General features: G+C 43.9%; 1 protein-coding gene across 14 annotated transcripts in view; it reads right to left on the bottom strand.

Annotated features, from left to right (window-relative positions):
* Fam184a (family with sequence similarity 184 member A) overlaps window positions 1-11,728 on the bottom strand; it is a 113,358-nt gene extending 101,630 nt beyond the window's left edge. For 10 of the 14 annotated variants that reach the window (XR_013105450.1, XM_034524520.2, XM_076917085.1 and 7 more), the window contains exon 1: window positions 11,299-11,727. Coding sequence is in view for 12 of the 14 variants with exons in the window: in XM_034524520.2 (XP_034380411.2) it covers window positions 11,299-11,466 (168 nt within the window). In the remaining 2 variants the exon portion in view is untranslated. Of the gene's footprint in view, window positions 1-11,298 lie in introns of all 14 variants that reach the window. The other 4 variants (XR_013105451.1, XM_034524522.2, XM_034524529.2 and 1 more) reach the window with 3 other exon arrangements.
* Window positions 11,729-16,227: the final 4,499 nt, after the last annotated feature.

The raw sequence follows: 16,227 nt of genomic DNA, 5'->3' as shown, positions 1-16,227 counted from the left end.
GTATACATCAAAGTGTCAGAAGCAGGAGGAACAGGACACACACATGCATCCAACTTGACTTCTCACTCAGTTTTGTTCCAGTAGGAAGGATGAAAGTCTTAATGGCATAAACTCAAGGTCTACAAATGACAGCTGTCTGCTGGTGCAGTTGAGCAGCGGCTGAGAAAATATTTTCTCCAATATTGGCTCTTGTCTCAGATGTTTTAATTATACCAAAACACTGACTACAGCTGGCAATCTCCCACATACAAAGGTTGGCAATTCCAAAATTCACTGTCAGACAAGAAGTGATTGGCTTTGTGTTTCCAGGACAAGGTGAAGATCTTTAGCTTCTGAACAGTGAAATCTGAAATATTCCAAAATCCCAGCAGTTGTTTTTCTTTGTTTAGTCTTCCCCATGTGGGGGTCTCAGTATTATCCAAGCTGGTCTAGAACCCATGAACTTAAGCCATCCTCTAGCCAAACCTTCTCTCATAGCTCAGCCTACATGCAAATGCTGGGCCCAACTCTTAGAAGCTCTGTAAACATTGCCATGCAACTCAAACATTTTGAATTTTGGAGCACCCTGAACTTTTTGAGATAGGAATGTTTGACCAGTAAAATCTGCATAAATATGTCCAAAAAATCTTGGAAATCTGAAACACTTCTAATTCAAGCATTTTGGATAAGAGATACTCACTGTGTAATATTTCAAAGAACCACTTGGTTACCAGGTAATCTAAAAGAGTAACTATGGCTCAAATAGGCTTAAAACAGTAAATGAACCAGATGGCAATGTACCCTCCACCTCCACCAAGCTGTCATTTATAACATTGTTTTCCAGTTTTAGTGCTAAATTCAGTTAGCAAGTGTTCCCTGCAGGGGTCTACCTCCAAAAAGGCCTACTGTGCTCCAACTGTGACAGCTATTTAATGTCCTTTACAGTCACAAAGGATCTGTGATCTCAGAAACTTTCTACAGTGAAAAATCAGTGGTTTGGGCAAATTCTGGTGATGCACGTCACTCTCAGCATCACACTGGCATTATCTGGATGTTCATGAGAAGGGGGTTTCTTGCCAGGATCAGCTGGCAGGAAAAAAATGACAACATATGGTCAGTAGGTCCTCTGTGCCACCCAGCATCTAACTAGTATTGAAGACCTAGGTTCCTCTTCATGCCCAAGTCACATGGAAGAGATTCAAGCTTTCCAGAGATGGGAGATACTCATCATTTTAGAATTTAGGGTCCAGCAGCTGACATCATTCGATTTATCCGGTTACTATAATACATGAAATACCCCTCCCCCCAAAAAAAAAACTGAATCTTGATCATTCATTGCATTTGTCTCTCGAGGTGCTGGTAGGAAGAGGCAGATGCAAGGTTTTGTAAGCAAACAGAACAAAGAAAAAATGTTAAAAACAGTAAGTTTTCTGGCTTTAGCATTCAAGAAATTGTGTCTAAGTAACAACACAATTAAGCAAGCATCAAAAACCAAACAAAAAACAAAACGAAGAAAACATTTGGGGCTGGAGAGATGGCTCAGCAGTTAAGAGCACTGATTGCTCTTCCGGAGGTCTTGAGTTCAATTCCCAGCAACCACATGGTGGCTCACAACCATCTGTAATGGGATCCGATGCCCTCTTCCGGTGTGTCTTAAGACAGCAATAATTAAGTAATAATTAAATAATTAAATAATTAAATCTATAAATTAAATAAATAAATCTTTAAAAACCCCAAACATTCAAATGACTCCGGTAGTAATATCCAAACAGAGCGAGACAATCTCTCAGTCAATTCTATAAGTCTGCAATTTAGTCATTCTCAATAAAAGCACAAAAATAGTATGACGTTTACCTAACATACAGAGGAAGGGAGTTGGGAAGGGTTCAGGTATGTTGTTCCTCAGGCGCCAGGCCTTTTTCTTTTCTTTTTTTCTTTCCTTTTCCTTTTTTTTTTTTTTTTTTTTTTTTTTTTTTTTTTTTTTGTTTTTTGAGATAGGATCTCTTATTGGCCTAGAATCTATCAAGTAGGCCGGTCTGGCTGACCAGTGAGCATCGGGATCTACCTATCCACCTCGTTTGCCTCACTCCTTCCAGGATTACAAGCATATAATACCATGCCTGGCTGCCTGTTTTTTTTTTTTGTTGTTTGTTTGTTTTTTGTTTGTTTTTTTTTTTTTAAAAACACGGGTTTTGGGCATGATGCTTGTATGGCAAATGCTTTACCAACTGAACTATCTCCACAGGCCTTAAATCTTGAAAATTACTACAGTGTGGGTAAGAAGAGGATTGGTTTTAATATTATCAAATATCTGTTGATTTGGATGGTATACAAAATATTGCGCCAATAACAGAAATAAGAACTGTGATCTCCCAGATGAAAATGAATGGAACTCCACAACTGAGTTGGATGGGGAGGTGGGGGGCATCTCCAGGACATGTCTGAGACCTGGGATAAGGGAGGCAACCAAGAATCAGTGTGTGTGTGTGTGTGTGTGTGTGTGTGTGTGTGTGTGAGTGAGCTTAGCTGTGACTCACAGCACTGGGGATATGAAATTTGAAGAGGCCACCTTCTATAGCCAGGCAGGAACCACAGTGGAGTGATAGGGACACGAACCCACCCACAAAACTTTCAGCCCAAAATTTATCCTGTTTATAAGAAATACAGGCATGGGGAATAGAGCAGAGACTGAGGGAATGGCCAACCAATTACTGGACCAACTTGAGACCCATCCCATGGGCAATAGTATCAATCCCTGACACTATTAATGATACTCTGCTATGCTTGCAGACAGGAGTGTAGTGTAGCTGTTCTCTGGGAGGCTCCACCCAGCCGCTGACTCAGGGGATGCAGAGACCCACAGGCAACAGTGGATGGAGCTTGGGGACTCTTATGGAAGAGCTGGGAGAACTGTAGGTGTGGAAGGAGATAGGAACTTTATAGGAAGACCAACAGAGTCAACTAACCTGGATACTTGGGGCTCTCAAGAGATGGAACCACTAACCAGAAAGCATGCATGGCTGGTCCTAGCCAGCTTGGTCTTCATGTACATCCCAAACAACTGGAGCAGAGCTATCCAACTGGAGTTGGGGTTATCCCAAAATCTATTGCCTGTAAGTAGGGCATGTTCTTCCAACTGGGCTGCCTTGTCTGGCCTCAGTGGGAGAGGAAGTGCCTAGTCCAAAGAGACTGGATATGCCAAGATGAGAGGGATACCCGAGGTGGAGGGGCTTCAACCCTCTCTGAGGAGAAGGGGAGGAGGAAGGGGAGGAGGTAACTGGGAAGAGGAGGGGCAATGAGCAGGATGTAAAGTGAATAAATAAAATTTTTATAAAAACAAAAAACTGTGACTTAACTAAAACTGGGAAGAGGGAAAAGTCAGGAAAAAAAAAGTAAAACTTGGAAACTCAGCTGCCCACACAACCATCTACAGACTTGAGTTTAAGTCCCGACAGTCCATATAAGTGCCCCATAATTTCAGTTCCTCAACCTCTGTGTCTGTCCATGAGTGGTTTAAGTTAGCTAGTGCCCAAAATTTTGTCCAGAGTTTCCTTTAACTATAAAGGCAGGTCCATCCTTCCTATGCCCCTGCTAAAGGGGTGGGGGGGGGGGAATGGGCTGGACAATTACTAGAATATCGTGGCTTTTCATTTGTTTGTTTTTATTCTTGAAACAGGGACTTGTTATGGAGCCCAGACTGGCCTGGTTTATTATAATAATCCACTCTGTAACTAAAGATGGCATCAAACTCACCATGATCCTCCTGCCTTGGCTCCTACATGCCAGGATCACAGGACTCCACTACTCTACCTATCTGGATATCATGCTTTTGTGCACATTAGTAAAATCACAGAAATTAATCCACTCAGCTATGACTCGACCATTATGTCCGTGCTATTGCACAAGGCAACGGCAGAGCTGCAGTGTAACATGGGAGAGAGAAGGGGGATGCATTTGGCATGTGCTAGCATTGAGCTGAAACAGCCAGATGTTGTTTATACCATGAGGCTACTTACAGCAGGAGTTTAGAAACCCAAGCTAGACATTATTATGCAGCAGTATCTAATTCTTAAAAACAGAGAGATTACGATTATAACCTGAGTAACTGCAAAGTACAGGAGAGTAAAATGGGCAATTGTGTGAGTGAGGGGCAGCAGAAAGAGGAAAAGCAGGTACAAGTGACCAGAAGGGGGCAATGAGAAAATGAAGGGGTGCTTTACCTAGGGAGGAAGATACATACAGAAGGAGCAGAGGGTAAAACAACAGAAAGAATGTCTGAAATATTCACAAGGAATCATATTACTGTGTATCTACACAAAATATCTATAATGCATATAAGTCTATGCATACATATACATATATACATATATAAACATATACACACATACATACATATATACATACATATATACATACATATATAGTTTAAATAAAATCTTCCCATCTAGAAGGCACAGAGGGTAAAATAACAGAATGTCTAAAAAAGTCATAAGGAATCATATTTCTGTATATCTACATAAAATATCTATAATGCATATATGTCTGTGCATACATATACATATATACATACACAAATATACATACATATATAGTTTAAATAAAATCTTCCCATCTAGGCTGACAATGCTCCCCACCCCAAGAGCCAGAGACAATCTAATAAAAGCCCCAACCAGGCATGAGAACCCTTCTTTTGCAGGGTTGCATATGAGCTTTACAAAACATTTTAGGCTACTGCAGTTACCCTCAGTTACCTCCCAAAAGATGAAAGGAATACTTCCCTACTGCTAAAGACACCATGTACTTTGGACACAGCACCCAGAGGACCTGAGCTGGGTCTGATGCGAAAGCTACTTCTCTGAGGATTAGCTTTCATGGTACCAGAAGGCTCCATGCAACCTTCCCAAAGGTAAGCTACCAATAGTATCACCCAGCTATGGTGCCTTTGAGCCACAACAATGCCCAGCATGGCACAATAACCCTTAATGCCCAGTAGTGGCACACTTACATCATTGGTGACCAACAGCTATCTAACTGGATTTGAGACTAACTCAACACGAGGGAAATCATGCTTAGCACTGAAAACCTAGCCACCAACTCAGTGCAAGGGAAATCATGGATCTTGGAAGAGAACCACTTTATTTAACCAGCATGATCCCTCGCTGCATTCTAAATATTTGCCCTTATGCCCGCGGAGAAGTGTAGTCTTCACTCATCATCGAGGAAATTTTACTTTCCAACAGAGAGGGTGACTGGAAGCCACAACCAATCAAAATGCAGAGTTGTGGGGTCCAGTCTTAACGGATAGGTGTATGAAACAACTCCTGTACCTATGGCCCAGGAGTCATTGCAGAATAGAGGTGGAAACACTGTAAGCACTGGACAAAGTCTGTGGTGGGATTGTGTTTGCTACAAATGTCAGAGACGCTACAGTCATGATGTCTCACCAACAGTAACCGGCTAAATATGACCTAGACAAGGGTGACTTTAATAACATAGAACAGAAAATCTCAGGAGGCCTGGACCCTCCACAAAGACCTCCATACAATTAAGAAATGAGGAGAGTGGGAGGAACACTCTCCAGGAGAAGAGGGCCCAAACTGGTTAAGCCACAGGAAAGAGCAAGAGGGCCCATGGGTGGGACTGGAGAGAGGAAGGGGAAAATGAAATGATTGATGAAATCACATTATAATCTGAAAAATAAATACATAAAATCAGTTTGTCTATGAAGAGAAGATGGGACTGCTTGAAACATTTACCAGTTTTCACATTGCAGAAATACATTTTTATTTGGAATGTAGAAAAACATTTCCAAAGGATCCTAAGACTTTAAAAAAGAATGTTCACTATGAAACCAGAACATCAGTTGCATTCTGAAATGACAATGTTATATTTTAGACAAAGAGCTTATTTTTTTCTTATGTGAAAATTAAGTTCAGATACCTCTTATCAATAGTTTAATGAACTCTCAGTGCTCATTTAAATGGCTGAGACTATTTTACCTCGGCTAACCCAGGAAAACGGTAGATCTAATTCTCAAAAATACTGAGTTTTTCTACTTCAAGATAAAATTCCTTTCATATTACCACCTCCCCAACCAGTGCTCAGTAACTTTTATATTCTGTGAAAGGTTTTCATATTAAAGCTACAGGAAATAAAAGATACGGCCCCTAAAGCTGAACAATCAACAATCAAAGAAAGGGTACAGTCATAAACACCATGACCACTATTGACAAATTTGCACCACTAAGTATCAAATAAGAAATAAAGGTAACAAATCCTGTAAACCTTCAGAGTAGGGAGTCCCCAAGGCATCAGACTGGTCAGGGCAGCTCCAGGTGCAAAGGCCACAGCTGGGTACTGAAGGAATCAGGTGTCATGCAGAAGACCAAACTGAAAGCTTTTTCTCTCTACCATCTGCAAGGTACAACTCTAAGTGATGCACAGAATGAGGTGTACCAAAAGCTCAAAATCTAAGAGGTACAAGTTAAAATAGCAAGATAGCAAAACAGAAGTTTCTACTCAGAGCCAAGGACAATAAAGCAGCGTTCCATAGCAGGTGGCCAAAGCACTCTTTAAAATGCCAAAGGAAGAAGATGAAAAGAAACAGGGCTGGGGTAGAATACCCCCTGTGTCAGCTGCTATAACAAGCAGCTTTGCGGAGATCCCAGAATGGTTCTAGTGGTCCTTAGGGAACATACAGAGAAGGGTCTCAGGAGAGATGCCTCTCCCACACTGAAGCTGAGAAGACAGCTTTAGGGGGAACACTTGGAGAGCTTCACCTCAAGCATTGTGAAGAACACTGGACCTGGCACCTGATCCATTCCCCATCCCCTTAAAGCATCAGCAGGATGAGAAGAAGCTGGGCAGAGACACATTGAGATGACAACAAAATGAAGATAAAGGTAACACCAGCCCCAGGAGGCTGAGCAGGGGAATCAGAAACTAATCAGAACTTAGATGCCTTTTTCATTACCAGGGAAGGTAAAGTGCCAAACTCAGGCAGCTCAGGTAGGAGGTGGGGAACCCACGGGTGAAGACTGAGCTGGAGCCATCTGCCAAGGCTACAAAAGCACTGGAGTTAGACTCCATGGAATGTCATAACTGTTCCCTCCCTTCTGTGTCCTTCCTTGTATCACTTCACAGGGGTCAGACAGCAGGGCTGCCTAGACAAAGGAAGGAGAGTAGAAACCAGGTCAGAAGCAAAAAGCCCATGAAATCCCTTTCCCAGTTGCCTACCTTCCCCCCTTGCAGGAGGCAGGGCTGAAGAGTGTCAGCTGAGTACAAAAAGCTTCACCTGCACATCTCCCCACGAGGCTGTATGGGTTGCATTGGACATATTGATAAATTTGAGGCTTCTGTTACCTAGTAACTTGAGGATGACCTATATTGTCTAAGGATAACAAGAAAAATCAAGTCCATTCATAGCAGAAAACGATCCAGTCCTAAGAAGTAAATTTAAAGGGATGAAAGGTTGGAGGGGGTGGGCAAAGTACTGTTTAACAAGGCTAGTTCCCGGTTGCATCTCCAAGTTCTGCTTTTTACATAAGACTCTAAGCAGTAACATAGGGGGCAAGTACAGAACTGGGGTCTTACAAATCAAAATAGAATCCATGTGGCCTCTCCCCTGCCTTGAAATTAGCCGTTAACAATTTCAGAAACATGCCGCAACATGGGAATCGACCACCAATTCAGCACTCATTTGCAACTCTTGACATAAACGACCTAAATATTCCTGACTTACAAGCAGAGACTGTTCTGGCCTTCTCTCTCACTCTCTCTCTTAGAAAAGCCCCTGTATATAAAAATGGCTCTGAGAACTGCTATTCCCAACACGAACAGGCTGCTCTCCTGGGTTCTTAGGAAACAGACTCTGAGCAAACATCACGCACTGAGTATTTTCATTAGTTAAAAGTATGCTGGAGGGCTAGGGGTTATGGCTCGGGGGCAGTGCTCGCTTAGCATTCACTAGGTTCTGGGTGTGATCCCGGGCACCAAAGGGGGAAACAAATCAAATAAGACTCACCACGTACATTAGAAAATACTGAACGGTCCTCTTTCCCCTATCAGAGCTAGGATAGTCTCTAGAACATGCCTTTCAAAACCACACAACAAATTAGGATCTGAAACCTTGAAACTGTTATTCAATAGAAGGTCTGCTATACATATTTTAATAGAGCTGAGTAGAAAACTCTCAAAATGAATGCAGTATCAATGTTGTTATCAAATGCAGAAGAATGGAGCCCAGAACTCAGGAGTCACTGTTACTCTGAGGTCAATCTGAGTTACATAGTGAGATCCTGTCCAAAAAAAAAAAAAATTAAAACAAAATACTCCTTTAAAAAAAATGTAAAGGTATCTAACCCATTTTTTCTTAATACTCTGTTGGTATATAATAAGTATTTTCAGTGACGCTCTTAATTAAGAGATGCCACATGCCATTACAACTCTCTATATATCTTATTATCCCATCGTTACGTCTAGGAGAGTAAAGCTCAGGGTTAATGACTTGCTTGAGATCAACAACTTTAACTCAAGATAGTATGTGAGATCAGCAATGCACGCGCTTAATCGTGCTGTTTCTTTAATGCTGATGAGAGTCCATTTGACTCTTTGGTTGTTGTTGGTGGTGGTGGTGTTGGTGGTGTGTGTATATGTGTTGTGTGCACACTTGCACACGTACATATGCATAGAGACCAGAGATAATACCAGGTGTCTTCCTCAGTCACCCTCCATCTTACTCTTTGAGACTGGCTCTCTCACTCAACCTGGAGGATGCTGCTTCAGCTAGACTTGCTTCAGCTAGACTAGCTGTCTAGCAAGCCACAGGCATCCCCTGTTTCCTGCTCCCCAAGCTCTGGGATTTGAAATGTATGCTGCAGTACCCAGAATTTTTATTGTGAGTTCTGGAGATCAAACACAGGTCCTCAAGTTTTCATGGGCAAGCACTGTATCAACCGAGCTCTTCTTTTAGTCCCAAGTTTCTACTTCAATGGTTATCTATCTCTACAATACATTATTTTGAAATAAGAGCTAAAATCAAGTTCCAACCATATTTAATTTGCCTCCTACTGATATGAACTCATTAGTAAACTCTTGATGACACTCTCAGGCAGCAGATACAATGGAACAACTAACTTCTAACAATCCTTTTATATGTACACTCACAACGTAAGGTTTATGACACACTATTTACAATAAGTATATGCGATTACAGAATTTGATAATTTCCAAGGGGATAAATAAGAAAAACAGCTTTTTAAGGTTTGTGAGACAGGCTGCAATGGACCTATTATTAGACTGTTTCATTGCCAGGCTCTATCTTAAGGAATATAAAGGCCAGTGGTAGGGGCTGGGAAGCCTCAGGCATTTCAGTACAACTCATGGATAACCATCCCTCACCAACATGACTCTTACACTATCCTGCCCAGGGAATATTTGGTCATTTCTGTAGAGCTGTCTATTGTCACTTCTAAGTGCAGGGCAGAGGCATGTGCAACTTGTACCCAACGTTTGCAAGGATGCTGCTAAGCGTCTCTGTACCACACAGGACAGCTCCCTAATGGGAAAGTACCCAATCTAAAATGTCTATTACAATGATTAAATGTCCAGAAAGCCTACTACAAGGGATTAAATGTCTGCAGCCCTTCCAAGCCCACAGGGGGTTAGATACAGTAACTACAAACAGGAAATCAAAGTGTGGGCAACCCTCAGCAGTAACAAAAGCCCTGAGCCAGCAGCACCTGGCTCATTACATTTGAGAGAGAAAGATACCATCATTCTCTTAATATCCTACCTGAGCCGGCGGGGCTGAATTACCTTTACTGGAGGAAAAAGAAAAAAAAAAGAAAAGAAAAAAAGAACAGGAAATTGAAAGTGTGAATAGAGGGAGAAAGTTTATTAAAGAAAACCAGCTTTTATTAAATACAAAGTCCCACTTGTAACCTATGGAGTGTTGGTTAGTCACAGGAGTCTCAGAGAGTTACAATCTAAAATAAGAACACAGATGTTGTGGACACGGCACAAGAAAAACCCAGAAGAAAAAAAAAAAAAATCCACGAGCCTCACTGTGGCTACCAGCATTCTGAAGATGAAGCACTACCTTGGAGTCTGGGCTTTTAGCCTCAAATGTTCTGATAACATGTGGCCACCACAGTAACATCCTACACTTCCATTCTGGGTTTGACGACCCTTCAGAAAAGCAAACAGTACCAAGTGCATGCGCAGCATCTCTTAGGATGATGCTTAGAGCAAAGACAGACAATCCAAAGAAGGAAAGTCCACAAACGGTGGTGTTGATTAGCTTGGTTTGAGTCGTGATCACGTTGTTTTTGTTGTTTTCATCTTGTGTTTCTATGCATCCCTTCATTCATTCGCGTTATCTGTTTGTATCCTCAATCACATCTTTTTACTGAAACCGCCCCATCTCTTCATTCCCTTCTCACCAGAATGCCCCTTCCTCTCTCTAAACTCTAATGAAACTGTATGATGGAGTTGAGCCAGATCTCAAGAGATTATCAGGCTGTGACCCTCAAGCCCACCGTCCTCTTCAACACTGCAACAGTCTTAGGGAACCTGGTCATCACGAATGGCGCTTCCAGAAATCCCAGAACAGTTCCACACAGCGTTAGACTGCTGGTTAAGAGCTACACAGAACCAACCCCTTCTGATCAGTATTTACTAAATTCGAAAAAGGACTCCCTAACGGACATACCACCCTGAACTATGCTTGGAAAACTGCAGGTGATGTATCTATGGGCTCCTTGAAAACCGTCTTCTGATAAGATGAAGCATTTGCTAAATGCAAGCACAGTCTGATTCATCTAATAAACCTCACTTGACATCTTGTGAGGGTAAGTAAGGAATGACTCATTAAATCCCTAAAATGGCACCGCAAGGTATGTTTTACCCTCCTACAGTCCTCGGAATAACCTCGGGAAGTTTATTCTCTCCTTAACCGTGTAACCAGTAGCAGGCACCCATTAACTCCGAAGATTCTGGGTCATATTAGGTAAACCGGTACAATACTTCACCGGCTACTGTAGCGCGGTGCTTCGTGCAGCCCTTGGCAGAGGCACTTGAGCAACAGGAAAAGTCCATTACTACAGTGGAACCCAGAAAGTAAGCCCTCGTGTGCTCGGTGCAGGTTTAGCCCTAGCCGGTAATGGGGTGCAAACCCTGTAAATCCCGGGGTGCGGTGTGCGGTCTAGCTCAAGTTAGGTGGCCAGCGTTCTACCCAAGTTTGGCGGAGCGAGGAGGCAACTCTGGCTGTTGCTTCTCTTAGGAGCTGCCTCCTGAACCCCGAGCCCCAGTACCCCATACCTTGGTGAGCTGGGCGATCTTCTTGCTCATTTTCAGGTGCATGTCCTGGCTGTAGTCCATGTTGTGCCCGGCCAGCTGCGCGGCAGCCGGGGAGGTCGAGAATTTGGCCGGCCCGGACGCGGAGCCACCGTAATAGTGATGCTGCCAGCTCATGCCCGGGGTCGCCATCTTCCCGGCAGACCCCGGCCGGGGCACCTGTCCCCGTGCACGGGGCGAGGCCGGCGCAGCGACGACACGGGACAGGCGACAGCCCGGGCGACCGCTTGCCGACCCGCCAGCCCGTGCCCTCCAGTCCCCGCAGCCAGCACCCCCCTGCCCGCCCGCGACGGCCGCGTCCCCCTGCCTCGGCTTGGCGGCGTCGCGGCTAGCGTCCCGCAAGCAGCGGCCACCACCGGGCCCCGAGACTCCGCCGCCGCCGGGGTTGCGGAGGGAGGCGGAGACGGGGCGGGCTGCAGCGGCGGGAGGCGGGGCCCGGGACGCGGGAGCCGCGGAGCGCCGTTACCAGGACGCGCGGCTCGGGGCTCAGCGAGCGCGCGCGAGGGTGGCCACGTCATTTCCCCGCAGCCAAGCTCCGCCCCGCAGCTCCCCGCCCCGCAGCCCTCCGATCTGCGGCTTCCCGGCCCGCAGCCAAGCTCCGCCCCGCAGCCCTCCACCCCGCAACCCTCCAACCTGCAGCTCCTCAGCCCGCAGCCAAACTCTGACCCTAAACCCTCAAACCCACAGCTCCGCGTCCCTGCGACCCGCAAATCCGCGACCCCGCAATCTGCAGCTCTGCACCCCTCAGCCCTCCAGCCGCCAGCATTAGTCCTTCGCACAGCCTGTAGCATCACAGGTCTTCAGCCCCTCCATAAGCGGCCCTGCTCCATAGAGGCCTCCAGATCACACTCCCACAGGGCCTTACAACCCCATAGACCTGGAGTTCCCACAGCATCCCACAGCATCACCACTCAGACACACAGCTGCCAGCTCCCTAACCCGCAGCCCACCCATTCCCGGCAGTATGCACTCTTTGGCTATTGCCCTGTGCCTGAGTGGAAAATCTAGTTGTGTTTGTTTGTTTGTTTGCTTGCTTGCTTGCTTGCTTGCTTGCTTGCTTGCTTGTTTGCTTGCTTGCTTTTTAAAATAATCGTTCAGAGAAGTTAAGAATTTGATGATGACCTTCACTTAGCAACAAGCAGGAAGCTTGACAGAGTCTCTCTGGGTGTGCCTTTTGTGTACAGGCCCAGCAACAGTGTACCCAGGACCCTAAAACCAGGCATCTCTACACCAGAGAAGCGGTGGTGAAGTAGAGGGAGATCCATAATCCTACACTTGATTGGTTTTCTCAAACTCACTCAGACTCAAGCATTTCAGGGTCAAACTGACCTAATGTGTGCCAGGCTAGAATGAAGCAATGCCAAGTGCCTATGTGTGGAGGAGCAAACCTCTACAGTCAGCTGCTTCCGTGGGATGCAGCCTGGAGCAATTAAATATGAAATATAATTGGTTAAAAATTAGAATAGGACTGGGATATAGTGGGGGAGAACCTGCCCTTAAAGACTGGGGGCTGAATCAAGATTTGGCATTACAGGTACTTTTTCACCTTGCTAGATATATTACTTTATACTGATTTTTTTTTAAAAGCATATCTGCCCTTCTAGGTAAAATGACTTAAAAACAACAGACAAACAAAAACTTGTATCCTGTGTTGAAGTGGGGCCCTTTTAGATTAACGTGAATGCAAACTTTATAGAATGATACTTATATTTTGAAAAGTCTATTCTCCGTGCAGTTTTGTAGAACTGAGGTCCTCCGCTTCATGTGATTCCTCTTTAACACGGGAGTAGCCGTCACAGGAAATTGATTGAATATGCTAGCAAGTCGAATTGGGGGCCAAACTAACAAAGTATCTGAATGTGACAAAAACTAAACAAAACGCAGACTGACTAGGATCCTAAAACAGTTCCAAATCGGTTAGAATTCCAGAAGGAAAGATCAAAACTGATAACACCTTCCGCCAGATGCAAGGCATTCAGGACTTTAGTAGACCTTCCAGAAACAGAATTTAGTTCTAGTGTTCTGAATGGGGCAGGTAATGAGAAATGTATGTGCACTTTCTGCTCCCTTAAGCACTCATTAAATAAGATAAAGAGAATTAGAAGTTGTATAAATTGGTGACACAACAGCTCCATGACATGGTTAAGGGAAGGTTTTCATTTTAGATATTAAAGAACAGCCAGAGATATCTTGAAGAGTCCCGAGCAGGCAAAGAAAGTAGACTGAACATGGCTGGGGCTATCTGCAAGAAAGGAGAGGCTAGCAAGGGATAGAGAATAGAGAAAACACAGAGAAAGAAGCAGGAATAGAGTGTTGAGAGAGAAAAGGCCAAGCAAGAATAGTAAGGTTATATGGTGAACTAGTAGCTGGGGAGGGAAGCCTGTGAACTGAAGGGAGTTTAGAGTAAGGGAGGAGAGAGAAGGGTGGGGATGCTAGCACTGACTTCAGAGTGTGTAACAGGTACACGTGACACTCGGGGGTCCTGGAGGCCAGCATGAACCCTGATATGCTGATAGGTGCCACGGGTAACCATCTGTTCCTTCTGCCAGCCGTTGAGAGCAGTAACTCCTTTCATAGAGGGGAACCTACAGTCCAGGCTGAGCTCATTTCTGGGTGTATGGGTGGCCTTTGGAGTTTGAAGAGTTGAGTTTCCTTTGGACCTGAGATAAAGTCGTATTATTTAATTACATTTAGGGCAGAGAAAACCCAATCATATTAGCATTCTTTTGTACTCATTTCCAATTTAAAAAATGTTCACTAGATTTGTATATCCTTATCTTCTGAGGCAAGAGGGGTGTTTGGAAGTTCTGTCCCTATAACAGAGTGGAAAGAGCATAAGACAGGAAATACAGAGACCAATACGTAGCATCAACTGAGTCCCTTTCCATAATTCCTCCTAAAGGAGACAGGTACCTGCATCTTCCATCTCTGACTTAGACGTTAGAGGTTGTGGTATACAAGTGTCTGCCATCACTACTTTAAGGCAAGAGAACTCACACACCCCTAAACTTTATGCTCAGAAGATATCAGGTGTTCGATGAATTTAACATTTTCCCTATAAATAATGAATAAATAGGTTATTTATGTATAATTATGTTTATTATAAATAATACATAAAGATGTAAAGTATACTATAATACCTTCATGATCTCATAACACAGGGGCTCACTTTTAAGGAAGGTGTGTACAACACTAGAGAAAAGGAGGGGTGCCAGTTAGACAAATCTTCGTACAGTACCAGCTTCTATCATGAGATGTTTATTCAAAAGTCATCACTAAGCGTTCTTGGGTTCTTGGCGTTGAGGCTGTGGATCAGTTTCTGTCCTGAGGGTGGCAACAGTGTAGTAGAGAGGACAGACTGGTAAAGAATATGCAACAGCATTAAGGTGTTTTAAAGGAACTTTAGGATAGACTTGGGGTGTCTGAGAAGGCTTCACAACACACAAAAAGGTGGTAATTAAACAAACTGCTGAAAGAGGCATGTTTCAGAGAGAGAAGGAAGGAAAAATGAGCTCTGGGATTGACCCTAGAGACAGGGTTGAAAGAACAGAGCCTGTTTAGGAAACATCAGGTGCTGCAATGTGACTAGAGCAAGGTTTGAAGGGTTCGAATGCTAGTGTGGTAGAGCAGGTGTCAAGACGACTGGTGGGTGGAAAGACTTGTGTGTCTTGACAATGAGACTTCGGGAGCTTATTCTGATGACACAAATGAGCCCCTGAAAAGCCTTGAGCAAACAAAATGAAATACTTAGATTTGCATTTCTGGTCCAAAATTCTTGCGACTGAGGAATATGGACCACAGAGACACCTACATGGATGAGGAGCCCTTTGTCCCTAGTAGATGAGACATGAGGAGTTGCCACCTTAAATATGTCGATGATAAGAAAAAGGAAGGGGTGGAAAAGAGCCATCAGGACGTACAGGCTGGGGAAAACAGAGCAGTCAAGGATGTCACTTCAGAAACGGAATAGTAGGGACCGATATGTTCAACGTGTGACATGATAACCTTTGAGATGCCTGTAAGACATCTATATGGAGATCTTTGATCCAGTTAAATATATAAGAGGAACTATAACCATATCCAGAAAAGAAAAATAAATGCAAATGCCTTCAAGGGGACACCAGAAGCCATGCTTTTGTGTGGAAAAACTGCATCAATGTAGGTGGGTATTGTAGTTTGTATAAACATCCCCTGAATATCCATATTTTAAGGGCTTGGCTCCAGAATGATACAATGGAAAAGTGGTGAAGACTAAAAGATGCTCTTTGGTCCAACCACAGCCTCTGAATTTATTTGTGGCCCCAACAGGAGCAAGTTTGCTCTGCCACATGCTTGCTGCCATCACTGTCTTCCAGACACACCAGAGCCACCAGCAAATGGGTCTATAGGTCTTAAGATTGGAGGTTCCAAAACTGTCCATGAAATAGATCTCTCTCTCTCTCTCTCTCTCTCTCTCTCTCTCTCTCTCTCTCTCTGCACTTACTGTCACAAGCATTTTATGTAGTGATGGGAGGCAAGTAGGTTATTGTCTGGCACATTTTAGAATTTCTCTCTGAGGAGGAGTCATCTGCAGTGAGTGAAAGCATCAGACCTATGAGATAATAGCCACGAACCCAAGGTTCATACTAATGCAGAACCTTGGTCTAGCACAGGTACAGGCTGGTACAGAGGAAGTCCCTGAAACCAGATAGAAGAATAAACATTAAATAAAAAGAAGTATTAGCTATTAGAGCTGTAAGGGAATTTTGAGCCTAATCTCTTAGTTTTGTACACACTGAAGATCAGAAATGTAGTTACCCAAATTTTCAAACTAACTACTAGGAGTGATAGAATTATATATGATATTTGTTGGCTTACAGCTAATTCCACTAGGCTCCTCCCAGGAACCTAGCA

The sequence above is a fragment of the Arvicanthis niloticus genome, chromosome 20 (assembly GCF_011762505.2).
Source record: "Arvicanthis niloticus isolate mArvNil1 chromosome 20, mArvNil1.pat.X, whole genome shotgun sequence".
Taxonomy (NCBI): Eukaryota; Metazoa; Chordata; class Mammalia; order Rodentia; family Muridae; genus Arvicanthis; species Arvicanthis niloticus.
Note: the sequence above shows the minus strand (reverse complement) of the source record. Positions and strands in the feature narration are given on the sequence as shown.